The sequence below is a fragment of the Megalopta genalis genome, chromosome 15 (genome assembly GCF_051020955.1).
Source record: "Megalopta genalis isolate 19385.01 chromosome 15, iyMegGena1_principal, whole genome shotgun sequence".
Classification (NCBI taxonomy): Eukaryota; Metazoa; Arthropoda; class Insecta; order Hymenoptera; family Halictidae; genus Megalopta; species Megalopta genalis.
Genome location: NC_135027.1, coordinates 105094 through 122655, shown reverse-complemented (window position 1 = coordinate 122655; position 17562 = coordinate 105094). Strand labels below are relative to the sequence as shown.

The 17562-nt window shown below is 43.0% G+C and overlaps 1 protein-coding gene across 5 annotated transcripts in view; it reads left to right on the top strand.

The window, feature by feature from the left end:
- Nucleotides 1–16318, top strand: part of LOC117228246 (uncharacterized) — a 119004-nt gene extending 102686 nt beyond the window's left edge. For 4 of the 5 annotated variants that reach the window (XM_033483959.2, XM_033483952.2, XM_076526430.1 and 1 more), the window contains 7 exons: nucleotides 7370–7557; nucleotides 9396–9644; nucleotides 10252–10413; nucleotides 11332–11617; nucleotides 13010–13247; nucleotides 13323–13473; nucleotides 14733–16318. In XM_033483959.2, coding sequence (XP_033339850.2) covers nucleotides 7370–7557; nucleotides 9396–9644; nucleotides 10252–10413; nucleotides 11332–11617; nucleotides 13010–13247; nucleotides 13323–13473; nucleotides 14733–14993 — 1535 coding nt within the window. In that variant the 3' untranslated portion in view covers nucleotides 14994–16318. The remainder of the gene's footprint in view (nucleotides 1–7369; nucleotides 7558–9395; nucleotides 9645–10251; nucleotides 10414–11331; nucleotides 11618–13009; nucleotides 13248–13322; nucleotides 13474–14732) is intronic. The other variant, XM_033483970.2, reaches the window with a different exon arrangement.
- The last annotated feature ends 1244 nt before the right edge of the window (nucleotides 16319–17562 follow it).

Genomic DNA, 17562 nt, shown 5'->3' with positions numbered 1-17562 from the left:
CGCACACCACAAAACACACACACACACGGACAGACACCTACACGAATTAAAAGAAACATCGTTTTGTAAATAGAACGACATTTTAATGATGTAACATCGAATTTCTGTGTCTCTGAAATAAACGATTGTTGCTTGGATACAACAAAAAAAAAACAAAAAAAAAGAAATAAAAAAAAGAAACGTCTGTGAATGAGAAAATCAAACCATAGAGCCTTCTTTTCTTGGTCACGTGATCCGATTTTCCGTGTCTCTGCGACGATCGATTTGCGACGGTCGTGTTTCTGTTCGTTGCACCCACCGCGTTCTGTTTTGTTCGTTCGAGCGCCCCGTTTATGGGCGGCGATTATGCGTGCGTTCTCTTCATGACGAGCGAACGGAAGCCTCGATGACGCGAAACGGCGAACCGAAAACGGAAGCGAGCGAGTCGATATTCCTCTTTTTACGGCCGTTGTTGCGACAACGGTTCGCTTTCGGCTTGCCTCGTCGTTAACCGCATGCGACCGATCGAACCGCGCGCTCTGGGAATGATCGGGATTAGTATGCAGGGTGCCCGCTGTAATCTGCTACAGAAATTGTCTGCTCGGTAAGGTTCGATTGTTCTTCCCAGCTACTACATTGGCTACTCCCGGTTTTCTATCGGTATTCATGGATATTGTTGGAGCCTGTGCATCGACGAAGCAGTCGATACTCGTGCAGAATGTTTTATTTGTCCTGATTCTGTACGAATCATTTAACGTAACAGCGTCGATCTAGTTTTCATGAAAAATCTGCTGATGTGATATCGCGAAAAATTTTATGCAACAGAAATACAGCCGGAACAGCATTCTGACAGTTCGTAATAATCATGAAGATTCGAGTCTGCAAATTGACGCAGCGGTCGATGCACGTGCAGGATGTTTCATTCACTATGATCATCTCCGAAAAAATAAAAAATGACAGATCCCTTAATGTAGCTTCCACGAATGTAATGGATAAGTGATTTTATGATAATCGTGGATGGAAAAAAAATTGAAATCGACGCAGCAGGACAAAACTTTCAGATGGGAAAGTCCAATGTGCTATTTCGGGGCTTGAATTAAAATAATGAAAATATTCGTTCATAATACAGTAATGTCTCTCTAATTGACGCTCAGATTGTCCACAGAAATGGACAATTTGGAAAGAGGAGATACGATTGTTCGAGCCTTGTGGCACGTTTTTTATGGTTATTGATAATTCGTAACTATAAAAACGAGCCGCAAAGTTATAATCGTATAATAATATAAATAATAATTGTATCTCCTCTTCACGAATTGACCATTCTTGTGGACAATCTAAGCGTCAGTTAGGGAGACATTACTGTATTTCCATTTTCGTCGATATGCAAAATATTTTCAAACAGGCCAGTTTTCCATTCATTCTTGTACGAGCTGAATTTAAAAAAAGAAACCTGCCCCGAACGAACATATAAAATTCATTCACAAGCTCGGGGGAATCATCCAGTAGCAGATCGCCGAGAAGCTAAATCGCTGTTCAACCGGTTGCAAAATGAAAAGTCGCAACCCTGCCGTGCAGCAAAAAGCCCGTAACACCCGACAACCGTTCCCCGTGCGACGAAACCGTCGCGTTCCGCGAATGGTACACAGATTCACGAACGATCAAGCGGCAGAATACGATAGCGGTATATTTCCGACGATAGCCATGCGAACGCGGCATTCTTTCGTCGCGCGTTCGATCCCACCTCCAGCACCCTCTTCCCCCCTCACACCCCTCCCGTTTTTCGATATTCCGCCGAGCCATTGACAAAAGTGGATCTATCAGCGAGTGACTAGTCGGAATATACCTTTTCCCATTCCCGGCCGCTGGACAAGGAATCGATTTCGCTTTTGCTCGGGCAGACCGACAGCCGGAGGGTGGAGGACGGGGCTCGTCTCATTTCGGGCTGGCATCCATCCCCTCCGTCCCCGCACAGCGGGCCGTAGTGACGAATTTGTGTAAAAATCGGAGAACTTTTGACAGAAATGTGATAGACCGATGATCTTTTGGCGGCGGTTGAAGTGTCGTGCTAGGTTGTCGAGGAAAGGAGAGGGGAGACGTTTCGTCCGGGGCCCGCTAGAGGACTACTCATCAGTAAGGCTATCCTAGCGGACCCTTGCCTTAGACGTGAGGGTAGTAAGGACGAAGTCTCTGTGTATATATAGGGATCGAGGCGGATCGGTTACTAGCGGGAAGAGGAGCCCTCTGCTGGCGGGTCTGGAGGTAGCCGCCACAATCTTTTTTCGCGTTGGCGCATCGACGGCCGCGCCGAGAACGTTTTAAAATATTTCGTAGAATTAAAGTATTTTAATCGATTAACACTAAACCTACCAAGCAGTAATACTAATTGGCATGTACTGCTTCACAAAAGTGAGAACACCGAATTTATTTAGAGTTTGTAAAGTTTTTATTATAAAACTTGCTCCAATAATATAATTTATTTAAGCGTTTTCCACGAAAGAGTCCCGGAACAGTCTTTTCGCAGAATTGCAAAATAAGAAAGCGGTCACTTCGACCGCGGTAGGTTTAGTGTTAAATGAAACTTGGAAAGCAAAGTTGTATGACATCGATTACTATTTCAATATTATTGCCACTTGAGAGTCTTAATAGAATTGAGAAGTTTTTATGGATTAGCATAGAAATTAAATTTCAAATAATTTCACAAACAATTTCGTTTCAGTCAAAATGTCGATGTTGAAATGTTGCAGAATTATGGGAAAGATAGAGAGAACGTAGCATGGAGAATTTTTAAACTTCAAAATTTACGATTAACTTGAAATATTCCAAATTGATTTATTTATTTATTTGGCGTGAACCGGCTAAAATGATGATTTATCGAACACCATGTACAGATGGATTTTTGTAACGACACGTTATATATCATTTTCCATAGACATTGAAATGCTGATTTCGAATCCGGTCGCATTTACCTGGCCGTTCCAGGATTTCGAAGAAAAATCGGCGGACTATAAAATAATTTCGACGAAAAAAAGTCACGATTTCGTCTGTTGTTTCGCTCGTATCGATCTTTTTCCAAAGCCTGACGCGGTAGATAAATTTCGCTATCGGATTTGAAGTCATCGTGTTAGAATCTACGGGAAATGATATACACGGTGTCTCACGAAAAATCCAACAGTGCCGAACAAATCGCAATTTCGTCGGAATATTTCAAATTTAACATAAATTTTCAAGAGTAACTCTTTGCACTCGAGCGGCGAGTCTGAGGCGCCACCAAAAATTATTACACCATTTTTCATTCAACAATTCTAACAGTATCAGATTTGTTGTATTTAAAAAAAACTGTTAAAATCGCAGTTATTATACTTGCCAATAGGCGCAATTTCAGATGCATAAACTGCACTGAATCGTGTAAAATAAAAATACCGCAGATCAGAAAGCATCTCTTGGACTTCGAATTAAAATAGCTCCCCGACTGCAAAGGGTTAAGAAGCGTTCACAAATTCTCTCCGTTTCGCCCCTGTTCGACGAAACTCCAGCCTTCACGCGACAAAAAAGAGAATCGCATCGACGTATCCGATTTCGATCAAAAGTTCATCGATATCGTCGACGCAGCTCCGTCACGTCGGCCCCGTTGCGCGCCGCCGTTGCTCCACCCCCGCAATGGTACCTTCCTGTAAATAGTAAACACGTCGGCGTGACGTTCGATCGTGTACCATTGTGTTACGCAAGGTTTCCTTAACCGGCCTGGGTGCAACTAACGCCGCATGTATTGATTGCATATTAGCATCGTGTTCTCTCTCCCTCCGTTCCCGCCGGCCCTCGTTCTCTGTTGCGCGGAGAGAGCACGAGGGGCGGTTCCGCGGGCGAAGGGGGCAGGGGACGGCCAAGGGGATGGCTTGATAACGAATGCCTGCCAATTCCAGGATTCCCGATGATCGCGCGCGGCAACTCCCGAGCAGCACTTAATTCGACGTGCTTCGCGCGGAATTTATAGAACTCTATTGAACCCTTTAGCCGTGTAATTACTTTCCCTTCCCCCTCCCCTCCCCGCCGCACCCCCGCGGGAGGGGTATCGGCGTGCCGAGATGCTCCGCGTGCCTTTCGTCGCAAACAAACAAATTTCGGTTGCTCGACGAGACCGCGAAATCGTGCGCCCCTATGGCCTCCCCTCCCCCCTCTTGGCCTCCTCTCTAGGCAGCCGAAAACCGCATGCTTGAGTTCGAGAACGCTGCTGCTGCTGCTGCTGCATCCCCGAACCTCGAGGATATGGTTTCTTCGAGCGAGCTGGTTCTCGCTGCGGGGTTTGAAGGCTTCAATGGAACGCTCAGCGCCACCCCCCGTAACGACTTCTTGCCTCTATGAACCTGTTCGTTCGGCGCGTCTTCTCGGGATTATTTAGGATGCCGGAGATCAAATAGTCCCTCTGTCGCGCTGCCGATCGTTTCACGCGTTTGGAGACAGTGGGCGGCGATGGAACGATCTACGAGAAAAGATTTTCGAGAAACTGTAAGGTCGTATGTACCCGTTATGAAACACCGCTCGATTTTGGCCCGAACTTGAAACGGTAGCGCGAACGATAGAATAAAATATAAATGGAGCATATGGAAGTGGCATGTGAAAATTCTACCCGTTCAACATTGTTCTTTAATTAAAATTCATTCGTACAAATGTACCTTTCTGTAACGATCAGCTGTAATAAACAATGTTTACTCGAACAGGGACGTTGACATGAGATTCGAAGTGAAAATGAAATTTTCAGATAACAGAATGGTTCGGCGTCCGGATATTACGAAAATAAACTTTCAGATAAAAGGGTCTCTACTGTACCTCGGTTATTTTTTCGTTGGCCCGATTTATGCAACAGCTGGCATCCCTGTTACATATTCAATGACCCTATCGCGGAACGGACATTTGAAACGAAAACGAAAACGGTGTTCCATAATAGGTGCGTGTTTTCGTACTTTGCTAGTTTACTCGTATTATTTTATTTTTCGTGCGAAATAAATATTTCGCAATATTTATCACGTTATCTGGCAACGCCGATCTATCGAACGGTAGCATGAATATTCAACAGTGACATCGTTCGGTGTTGTAAGAAAATCGATGACGATCTTGTACACCCCGCAAACCGTTCAATAATAGGTACTTCTGCCTTATTAGTGTCTTCGGCGTAAGAACTTGCTGGTCGACCGCTTTGGAAGTTTAAATTCGATCAAGCCTGACCCCGCTACGGAGTGTCAATCACTGTCTCTTGTTCCTAAAAGTAGTTAGCGAGGCTCTAAGCAGCCCCGGCGAAAGACCTGCGAGCTGGCAACGGCCGTTCATGAGTTTACTGCGGCGGCCAACGCGCGAGAATCGATTTTACGTTTCGTTTGGAAAGCTAAACTCGCGTAAACATTCGCAGTCGGCTTATCAACTGCGCCTGGATTAACGTAAAAATGGCCGGCAAGACAGTCGAGAGGTTTGTTCGACTGACGGAGAAATGGCGTCGTCGCAGGATTCCTTGTATTTAGGTATAGTTCCACCGAGCATTAACCATCTTCGACGTCGAAGTACAGTAATTTCTTCTTAGAAACACTATACTTAGAAATTACTGTGCTTGTCAACACCTTGCCGTACTTCGCGGAGACTGACTTGCGACGATTGATTTCTAGTATAGTAAATTCACCCTAATTGACGCTCAGATTGCCCACAAAAATGGAGCCTTGCGGCTCGTTCTTGTAGTTGTTGACAATCGATAACTATAAAAACAAGCCGCAAGGCTTGAATAATCGTATCTCCGCTTTCTAAATTGTCCATTTTTGTGTACAATCTGAGTGTCAATTAGGGAGAATTTACTATACTAACCTGTTAACTATGAATCGTTCTTTCAAATTTGGAAAACTCTGTTCTTTTAAGATCGAATTAAATACTGTTCACTTGTCGTCAACGTTTATGCGCTCAATTAGATACAAGCAGACAACGAATATAAATTTTCTTTTTCTTCGAGAAAATTGTTACAATCGAAAATGTTCTGATTTTTAAATTTATTGTACGGCGTGGGGTTAAGTATAGTTTCCAACGCTACCAATCCTCGCCCTATAATTCCTCTTTCCACTGAATTTATACGATGATTGCGGCTTTTATGCAATTATAACAAAAATGTATCGGTCAAGTTCAAAACAGTAAAAAAATTTATGGAATTTAGGAATACAGTATTTTCAACTTATTAAAATGGTTAGGCAACTGTATCTTGTAATTAGAGCAGGACATTTTTATTTTGCGTAAAGATTCGCAATCTAGTGATTATTATATACACAATTAAATGTTCGTCGTATAAATTAGATCTATTCTTAACCAATAGAATTGATAATAATCGAAAGAATTGAAAAGAACTGAAAAGAACTTTGACATAACCTTGACATAACCAATAGAATTGACAATAATCGAGAGAATTCAGAAGAATTGAAAATTACCTCTCGACAGAATCTTGACATAATCTTGACATAACCAATAGAAATTTTTATTTTTGATCTCTTATACTACCATAATTATTCTTAAACCATCCTCGACGATTTCTTACCAATTTCCCTTGAATTTCTCCACAAATCGTTGCAACGATTTCTTACCAATTTCCCTTGAATTTCTCCACAAATCGTTGCAACGATCTCGTTGAAATCCCTTAAAAACTCCACAACGACAAAGATCCCAAGAACATTTGATTGTGTAAAAGCAGAACGACCTTGGAAAGTCCACCCATCCTGAAAAATTCCATTTTAGAGTAGTGCAGTCGGTTACCGTTGCGCGTTCGATTGCCATGCCTTCGGTCCAATTAAAAACCAAACAAACGAATGAAACAAATCCACGATATCTTGTCCGATAAATATAAAGTTAATCGTGCCCGAAAACAAACGACCGCAACTGGTTGCCTCGCGGATAACCGGCTCGACTGCCCTACAAAAACTGAGTATCCCTTGAACGAACAAACGAACGAACGAACGAACGTAACCGAAAGTTCGGCAGTTAAATTGCCTTCCGTCGAACTGGGACCGGCTGGCAGTAGGGTCCAGTAATTCGCAAGCGAATGCTGGGCGCCTTACGATCGTCTCTGGTTCCGAGTAGTACCGACTTGGTCGGAATCCCCGAGGACCCCCTCGTTCCTGGCCCCCTCTGAGCCCCAAGCTCTCCCGTAATCCGTAATGCTCGGTCGACCTGTACGTTTAGTCGCTTGATCCACCCAGCAAAAACAGCCCGGTGAACTTAGGGTATACTAGCGCGTTAGCGGGTGTCCCCAGAGTATCGCTGGAAGCGTATACCGTCCTAGCTAGTTACCGTTAGCTAGCCTGTTTTGTGACATGCCTTGTGTCTTGTGGTACTAACCCGTGGCGCTTGACGATGGCGGACGTGCCTGCAGCAGCGGAGGATGTTACAGGTGAGGTGCGCAGCTCGTTGGCACCCTCGAAACCCCAGCGAACCGCCAGCATGAGGGACCAGGCGACCTCCCAGCCGATCCTCAAGAAACACGGATCATCCAGCCCGGCACTTAATCAGGATTACGAGGGCGTAGCGGTGGCCGTGGCGCCGACTGCGTCCGATTCCCTGGTAATGCTACTATTTAACGGGCTTTTAACGATTTTTATGTGCCACGGGGAAAGGTGTTTAAGAATTTAGACGAGCCCCGGCCGCGGGAGCACAGATGTCCCTGGTCCCGGGGGGATTCGCAGCTGGACATCGATTTCCGGTTAGCTTCCTTGCCAACCGACCCTCTCCGACCCGCGCGCTTCTGTTTTAGTTATTTATTGTTTTAATCCGACGGCTTCGTGTACCGGGCGCGAGATCATTTGTCGAGATTAAGGTCTAGATCGACGGAGATTTATCGGGACGAGACTGCCGACACTTAATTGCTCCGGGTTTTTAGACGCCGAGTTAAATACCGGGGCGGGATCGACGCCGAGATAAATCTTGATTAGATCGACAGGATTTACATGAAGACGGTTTCATTTAGACATCGCGAGCAGGACGAGTCCTAAACGCGGCTGACGCCCGTGAACATCGTGACGTGGCAACAAAAAACGAGTCAGATTTTTCAATATTTTTTGCTGTAATTTGTGCTGGGACTCAGAACTTGGTTCAATCATTTGCGATGTGAGAGTCTTCGCAATTTCGGCAACGTTGATACGTTCTACGCCGCGGGAGTCACTTGTGGGTGACACTAATTTTTGACGCTAGATTCACGGAACCAATTCGTTAATTTTTTTAATTTACGATTATTCGTATCGTAAAGATACGTTTGTGAGTTATTTGTTCAATTCGTATGTCGCTTACGGCAAATGTTAGGATAACACTTGTTAAAAATCAGATAAATGTCTTATTGTTAGTTTTATAAACTAATATGAAACAGCTGTTTTTTGTGCTCCGTAAATCTAGTGTTGACTAGATTTTTGAAAGTCATTTTTATTTTAATATATTGACGCGTGAGTCACGAATGGATGAAATTAATTTTTAACCAGCTCTTCGAAATTTATTTTTATTGCAATATATTGAACGAATCGAATGTTACTCGGATTTGTAGAACACAAAATAATACCAATTATTATTATAATGAAATTATTATAATATTATAATTAACCGATATTTCCTATGGCAAATTTTCGCTTTCTAGTTTCGGTGTCATTAATTAAATGACTTTGATATTGTGTGTATTTTTCGTGTTAACATTCGGCACTTAATTTGTTCAAGTAAAGAATATAGAACCGATTTATTTTAGCGTCGAAGAGTCTGAATTCTTGAACACCTTCTGTTCAGCCTGGAATTGCTGGACCACTGTCAATTGCGCAGGATATACAGGGTGTCTCCGGGAAATGTGTGGTTCCTGAGGTCATTTGAAGAAACTTTTTCCTTAGCGAAAATGCAATCCGCAGCTTCGTTCACGAGTTATTAACGAAAAACGCTGACCAATGAGAGGCGAGCTCGCCTAGCGCTAGGCGGCCGAGCCAATCAGAGGAACTGGACTTCGACCGCTCGTTGACGCAACTGCCTAGCGCTAGTCAAGCTCGGCTCTCATTGGTCACTGTTTTTCGTTAATAACTCGTAAACGAAGTCGCGGATTGCATTTTCGCTAAGGAAAAAGTTGCTCCAAATGACCTAAGGAACTCCACAATTTCCAAGAAGAACCATAATTTTGGAACACCCTGTAGAACCAGAGGTTGCAAATCCGCAAATGATCCTAAATCCCTCGAATCAGAGTCGGAGGGAACCGGAATAATTCGAGGCAGTTTTACAAACGCGAAGCTCGTTCGCAGAAGCGAACGACGGTTTTGCGTAAAGCTCGCTTGGTCCAACAATCCCAGACGCCAAGTTGGACGGAGAGCTTCTGCGAGGCGTTCGGCGTTGGATGGTTAACACGGCTGATTCTAACCTCGGTTCCCCGACTGTTCCAGACGTCGAACGACAGTCATGTATACGAGTGCCTTTCCAGCTCGCCGGAGTGCGACTCGAGCCTCGAGCTCCGACACGCGGTCGGAACTCATCACAGCAGCAAGAGGAAATCCGACAGCAACGCGATGGAGACCGGCGGTGAATTCAAATTTCATCAGCAGACGTTCGCCAGATCGACTTCGCTCCCGTATTGCGGCAGCGAGACCGAGAGCGAGCTCTACGCACCGTACGGTTTTTATACGGGCGATGAGGTACGATTTCTCTACTTACGTAGGTCTGCTCCGTCGCCGCCGGCGAAACGTGACGGCGGAATACTGCCGCGTTCGCACATAGCTTCCTGTCAATTTGCCGTAGACACGGTTTGCTTCCGACTTCAACCGGCAGAATTCCGCCGGAGATCGCGCGCAACTACCATGCCAACTGGCGGCCGGGCTGATCGAAAAAATGCATACGCTGCTGAATAATAAAGTTAGAGACCGGAGTTTTACGTCCGTCGCGACCTACAGCCGGAGCGGGTTCGATCCGAGGCTCAAGGCCGGTCCCCCCACCGACGACCCGCCGACTCTGCCACGCCCAGTTCGCTCCGCGGTGGGCGTGGCTTCCGTTTCGAATCGTTTTCTCGCGATTCGAGACGAGTTCTCGAGTTTTTATTCAAACTTCCCGGTCGGTTTGCATTGATCGATTAACGCGAAACAAAAAGATGTTATCGCGATCAGAAATTTCTTTGAATTTTTTAGACGCGGATTGCGGCACGAATGGGTTACTTTCGTTTTAATGAAACGGTGTTGGTTAATGATATTGCTGGGGAAACGGTTCTATAGATCGCGCGGAATTTACGATGGGATTTTTAAAATTCAGGGCCCGGAGGAGGATCAGGACTGGAAGAGCAAGGACGACGAATTAAGGATAAGCCGATTGAGGCAACGTAGAGGTCGCAGCATAGTTCATCGGAGCCTCGAGGATAATTACGGGGCGGTGGTGGTTGCGAACCACGAAGCCCTTGCGCAGTTTCTCGAACAGGTATCTATGATTCTTGGAGAGAGTTCAAGGATCTCCGCTTATCCTCTTTATCCCGACATCTGAATAAGTCGGATATATGCATAAATCATAACCATGTACTACCGTTATTACGTTCAGGAATCGAATCGGTGTTGCTGTATCGATGAAACACTGTCGATTATTTTATTATATTTATTTCCGATAATACCACGGTTTAAATGTTTACCATGGTAAAATTGTTAACCAGTTTAATTGTGGTAATATTTTTCAGAAGTGTGTAAATCACTGTGACTATACCGAACATTTTTTATTTTCTTCATATTTTGTTTGAATACATCGCTTTTATAAACTGTATCATTTAATAAGGAATATCAAAGTGTATATCCCTGTTATGACGAGTATACTCGTCGAACACAGTTAACTGATTAATAATTAAATTTATTAATTAATTGCATCAATTAGTTTTAACAATTAATCGTATAATTAATTTTAATAATCGATTGTATCAATCTATTTTCATAATTAATTGTATTAATCAATTTCAATAATGAAACAAATTAATAATTTGATAATAAAAAAAATTAGTGATAATTTCATTAATAAAGAAAATTTAATAATAACTTTAATGATCATTGCGAAGAAATTCGCGAATAAAGATGACGAACATCGACAGAAAGTGTGAAAACAATCAAGATCGGTAAACAAAGATCCGACTAATTACGAACGTAGGTGTACAGAAAACCGATCGAGATTAGAAGCCTAATGAAATTATGGCGACAGATTATGAATTCGAATAAACTGTCGTGTTTGCAAGGACTTACGCGGTCCGACGCGACGACGTTGGCGGTCGACGGGCCTCGGTGCATCGTTCCCCGTTAAACCACGTCGGACGGGACTCTATGCATGAGAAATGCAGATCTCCGTTTCGATCTGTTGCAGCTGAACCAAACTCCGCAAGTGGCGACGGGGCTGCGCGTCCTGAAAAATACGAATCCCCGTCTGAGCCACTTCGGCATCGATACCAATACGTCGATCACCGTCGGTAGAAGAATATTTTATTCGGCGACGTGGAACGAGCTGAACGTCAGCCTGTCCGTCGCGTTCGATCTGGCCACACACGTGTCGAGGAAGGAATTTTATATGGCACCTATAATCGAGTTTATAGACAGCGTACCGAAGGAAATTACCGGCGGGACGTGTCTGCCGGGGAACAAGCAGCTCGAAGGTACACCTACACTCAATATCTTCTATCTTCTTCTTCGCTTCTCTCCTCCACTCTCTCTCTCTCTTTCCGTCCGTGGCCTTAACTTCTATCCGATAAACGGTCCCGCGGTGTAAATACTTTCACGGTATTGGCCCCTCAATAATCGTAACCGTTCGATGCTCGCGCCACCAAGGAAATCTTCCGATTACAATCCTCCCGCCCCTCTTAATCGATTTTAAACGCAGGATGATTCATTATCTGCGGAGCTGCATTATCTGCAGTTCCTCGGTATTGCAGTTTACTAAGGCCTCGTGAAAAATTCAGTTACCGTTTCTCATCGCGGCGACCACTGTTTCGTTAATACGGGACCCCGTTAATCCCGAGTTTATGAGAGCGATAATCCCTCTTTACCGGCGTCCGCTATTTATTATCGCGGAATCGCATTGTGGAAGCTTTACTTCCTTCCGGCGCATTCGGTGTGCATTCAGGGACCAATTAGGGACGCTACGCTCTGTCTTTGGGCATTGCCGATTGCCCGTTTCTACGGCATTCGCATTATTAATTCATTTTGCCAGTGCATATTGCTGCGAAGTGTAAAGCAAAGTGCATATTATAGCGATGCATACGGCACACTATCTATACTGTGATATTGTCTTGTTCGGTGCATACGAGAAATAGAAGGAAATAAAAATTTTGAAAATATTTAGAGAATGCATAAATGAAATAAAAATTGTAAACTAGAAAATTATAAGAAAATGAAATGAATATTTTCGTTGGCGCGACACGAATCTTTTTCCTGTCTGTGATCAGTAGTTAAAGAATCTTTATCCCATCTGTGATCATCAGTTAAAAAATCTTTATCCTATTCGTGATCATTGGTTATTCTAAATTTGTGTAACATCTTTATCAACTATTGTTGGCAAGTGATACGCCGATGAATTTTCTTGTCTCTTTAATTGCTCCTAATTTCATTATCGTCCGACCCGTCACTATGATTGCATAAAATAATCTCTAAAAATATAATCAGAGGTCTTCAGAAATACAAAAAAGTCTCTACAAAAAAAGTAAATTCTCCCTAAATTCTCCCTCAGCTTGCAAGCAACAATGGAAAATTTGGGAGGAGGAGATAGCGATTTTATTATTAACGATTGACAACCATAAAAATGAGCCGCGAGGCTCGAATAATCGTATTTTCTCTTCTCAAAATTGTTCATTTTTGTTTACAAGTTGAAGGAAAATTAGGGAAAATTTACTGTAATCTGAAATAAGCAGAAGCCTCCAGAGATAACCAAGAGGTGATTCGCACCCTGTGCTTCGACAATTGTCGCTCCTCGGTCCCATGCGTAGCGCAAACAGTGAGGTACGCCATTCGGCGAACGTTGTCGAATAAAAGGATCGCGATTTCAATTTCAGCGACCATATCGGTGTTCCCGCGACTCCAGGTGAGCAGCATACAGTCGTTCGGGCTGACGATAAAGGACATGCAGGACGAGGGAACAGTCAGGGAAGCCTCGTTCGTGCTGCTTCAATTCGTGACAGCGTTGAAGAGCCTGCAGGCCCGCGGTATCGAGGAGTCCGCGCGAAGTCTGAGCAACGTTGTTCTCTGCAGGGAGGACAAGAACGCCTACTACAGGCTCTATCTTCTTCAAGGGTCGGTAAACCTAGCGTCCGAAGAAATCACGTTCCCTCGATATTGGTTTACTCATTGTTCGGTAACGGCCGACAGATTGAACGTGGACACGAACGAGGAGAGGGAGCAGGAGAGGGTATCGCTGTGCCGTTGCGCGCTTCTGGCGTTGCAGCAGCTGAACTTAACGAGCCGGATGCCTTTGATTCAGGAATTGTTGATAAGGGAGAAAGCCGTCACCCTGTCTCAGGTAGGAAACAAGTGCGACGCCTGAATTAATCAGGAATTAACGCCGTGCCGCCGAGCATCCGTAATTGTGTCTCGCTGCTCTGGGTACACAACGACGATCAAATTTAGTTCGTTACGGGCTAATCACGAAACACTCCCCACTCGCCCCTGCAACGCGAAAGTAATTATTAAATGACTTTCTCGGTATCGATCGTTCTCGGCCTTCGGAATTCCACGGTTCTTTTCTCAGCTGGTTCAGGTGATTGTAACTTCGCGACAACGGATCGTACGATAATGCAACACTTCTCAATTTAAAGCTCGAAGCTTCTACTTTCAACGCGTCGATCATATTTTCAAAAGAAATTTTTGCTCGAGACGGCAGGTGGGAAACTGAACACATCTTCCTCATCGATCATGCTACGAGGTGTATGTCTATGGATAGGTTGGAATGTTTGCGGATAGATTGAACACTTTTTTTCGCGAATGAGGCTACAATAGGTTTAAAGATTGAAGACTCACCTTTATGAAGACCCTTCGAAGTTTGTGATACGATTTTATCCAGCCCCTCTATTGAACATTGAACGAAGGGTGTTCTTTCGACAATTAATACAGTCTTTCTGAACAAGAATACATTGAAGTCTTTGTAGAAAACCTTGAAAATTTTTTCTTGTGATTAAGATTGACACTATCTTAAAGATTGAAACCTGCTCTTTCAAACGACTCCTCAAAATTTGAGGTACGATTTTTTTCAATCCTTCTATCGAGCTTTGAATGAAGGATGTACCACTGACTTTAAATGCAATCTTTCTAAACAAGAATAAATTGAAGTCTTTGTAGAAAACCTTGACAATTTTATCTTGTGATTAAGGTTAACACTATCTTAAAGATCGAAACCTGCTCTTTCAAACGACTCCTCAAAATTTGAGGTACGATTTTTTTCAATCCTTTTATCGAACTTTGAATGAAGTGTGTACCGCTGCCTCTAAATACAATCTTTCCGAACGGGAACGAATTGAGATCTCTGCAGAAACGTTGACAAATTTTTCTCGCGATCGGCACTAACACCAGTTCAAAGATCGAAGCATTCCCTTTGAAACGACTCTCCAAAATTCGGGACACGATATTTTCCAGCCGTTTTATTAAACTTTGAATGAAGGATGTATCGTCGACTTTTAATACAAACTTTCCGGGCGCAGACTTTTGGGGTGCAAAAGAGTTCGAAGCTTTCAGCCAGGTCCCCCGAGGTTCTTTGGTAGAACCTGAGACGTGTTCTTTGTGCAGGTGAAGTCGGTTCTCGAGTTTTCTCTGTGGGGTCCAGCGGACGTGACCCTCGGAGGGCCGCGGGAGAGGGAAGTCACCCTTCAAAGATGGCTCGATCTGGAGAGAGCAAACGTTCTTCACGCCCTGGTCAGGACCAGGTCATCCCTGACCGTCATGGACGAGTACCAGCTATTGTTCCTGGTCCGAACGAGTGCGAAAATCATGGGCGAGGCGTCGCTGATCCTGGACGAGCAACGAAATCGCTTGGCTCGAGCTCGATAATCGTGAATCCCGTACGAAGATTTGCCAGGACCTCGATTTACCTAACTGTACATTTTAAGATCATTCTCTATCTAGCGAGTAGCATTGCCTGTACAAAACACGACCGATTAATTTATTGTTTTTCATACGGTTAAACCTTTGGACCATCGCCTATTTATTTGTTACAATCCTGATTTTTATATTACCATGTTTGGGAGATGCGGATGTTTGTATATCGTCGACGGGGCTGTGGATCTTTATGCACTTTTTGATTGCATTACGGTTTGTATTCGGCTGAAAAATTGTTCTTCCGTAGCGTAATTACAGGATATTTTATTTTTAAATCTATAAATAAATTTCATTTTAAGCCTATAAATTATTCCAAGCCGAAACAAGAAGTGAATTACTTCAAAATGTTCTGTAAAAGATACATCATAATTGTTGTTGAGTAGACTGTGGTCTGATAAAAAAAATTGTCTGCATTAATTGCAAGATGCAGAAGCTGCATAGACATTTCGTTCATTCCCTATTTATTGTATTCGGTTGAAAATAGTGCAGTAATGTTTTACAATTTATTAAACATTTCCACTGTTCTCTATTTGATCTTTTGATCTACTCATTTTTGTCAGAAATACAACAAATTTGTAGTCCAGCGATGAGAAATCGCGATCAAAGAATTGCTCATTTAGGAAGAATGACTTCAACGTTGCACGATATTACATAACCTTGAAATTTATGATTTTGGAAGTCGGTGGGAGTGATAATACGTACATATATATAATAATATTATATAATATAATATATTATATAATTAATATTATAATATTATATAATATATATATAATTATATAATATATATATGTATTTTTTACTGCGCGAAAAGGAAAGGACATCTCCGAGCGAATTACTTTTTTTATCGGGGATCACGGTCGAGGAACTATAAACGCGGTTTAATTATATGTTGGAAATTGTGCCCCCAGTCGGTGGTCCGGGGGTTGAGCCGGTCAATCGAGGTCCTACTGCAAATTGCGAGCCGTCGAAACGTTCCGTTTTAGGGTGGGTATCGAATGGCGACTCGTTTGTCGAGATTGAACGACACATCGCGGTGTACAGATCGATGGAAATTTATTGGCCGACGTAAACGGTGCACGCGGATTATGTCATTGCGAACGGTAGGAATTTAAGTACGTGCCAATGCTCAATTCGGGCGCGCGATACGCCGCCCGATCGATTCTACGAGAAGACTCTCTGTTTGTACGTATGTATTTCGCATTGTAATTGCGCCTCCTGTACCATTAATACCGCTCTAAGAACTTCTGTAAAATAAATCTCGCCCCGAAATCTTATCCCTCTCGTTGCTGATTCTTTCGCAAATAACTTGAACATTAACATTAGATTAATTAACACACTTGATTAACGCTAGATCCACGGAGCACCAGAACCTATTCATTTATCTATTAATTAATTTATTTATTAATAATAATTTTATCTATTGAGTTCTTCATTAATTTATAAAAATAACGATGAGACGTTCGTTCCGATTTTTATTCAATATATCGAACAAATAAGTCGTAATTTTCGCGATCTGAATGATCGTAAATTAAAAAATCTCGTAGAAATTAGCGATTAGTGATTTTAACGGGTTTTGCATACATAGAATTATGTCTCAGAAGTCGGAACTTTCGCGCAGAAATACCTGAATTTCTCCCTGAGGAATTTCGGTCGCTCTTCTTTCTCGTTACAAGTGATCAATTCAGCCGTTTATTTTGAAAGTGGCATAAGTCACTTTACCGTAATGAAAAGTGGTGATTTTTTAATGTTTATACGAAATTATTTATACTGAGAAAAATATCAGTATCCTGAGGTAACAAATACAAGTAAATCTCGAAAGTTAGCATCCATATTCTTAAACGTGTTAAAACGCAAACCCTTAAATATATCGACTTAAAAACAAAGTGACTTATGCCACTTTCGAAATAAACGGCTCAACTGTTGCTTTCTGTGGATTTTGACAAATTTCTCGAAGCTATCTTCAATGATCAAGATCAAGATTCGGTAGAAAGGAACAGCCTTGGAACCGTCGCAAGATTTTCTTCAGCTTCAAGAACAATGCTCGACAGGAATTACGTTTCACTATTGCACCTAAAATTGTAAAAAAGCTCAAATCTTCTCTCGGAAAAGATGCGTTATTAAGGATAGACAGCTGATTTTATAGACTTCCGACGAAAATGAACACATTATTAAATCGCTGTCAACACTCTCGAATCGCTAAGAACAGAAACAAAGGTCCGCGTATGTCCCGCGTCCTGAAACGAGCGAAGACGTTGATTAATTAACTAATTACGATAATCATGTTCCAATGATGTCGGCTTCGAACGAGGCAGAGCACTTACGAGCGGATCGAATCGATAGCGAGGCTAGGGGGAAACAATGAATCGGTCGAGAAACAATTCCGAATGACCCAATTCTTCGCTTGAAAAACGTGAGAGAGAACTATGAAAAAAGGAAAGGAAAAAGGTATCGACAGCCTTCCGACGGGACACAACAGACTTCCTCATTGTAATCTTTCTTCACGATGACGCGGAATACG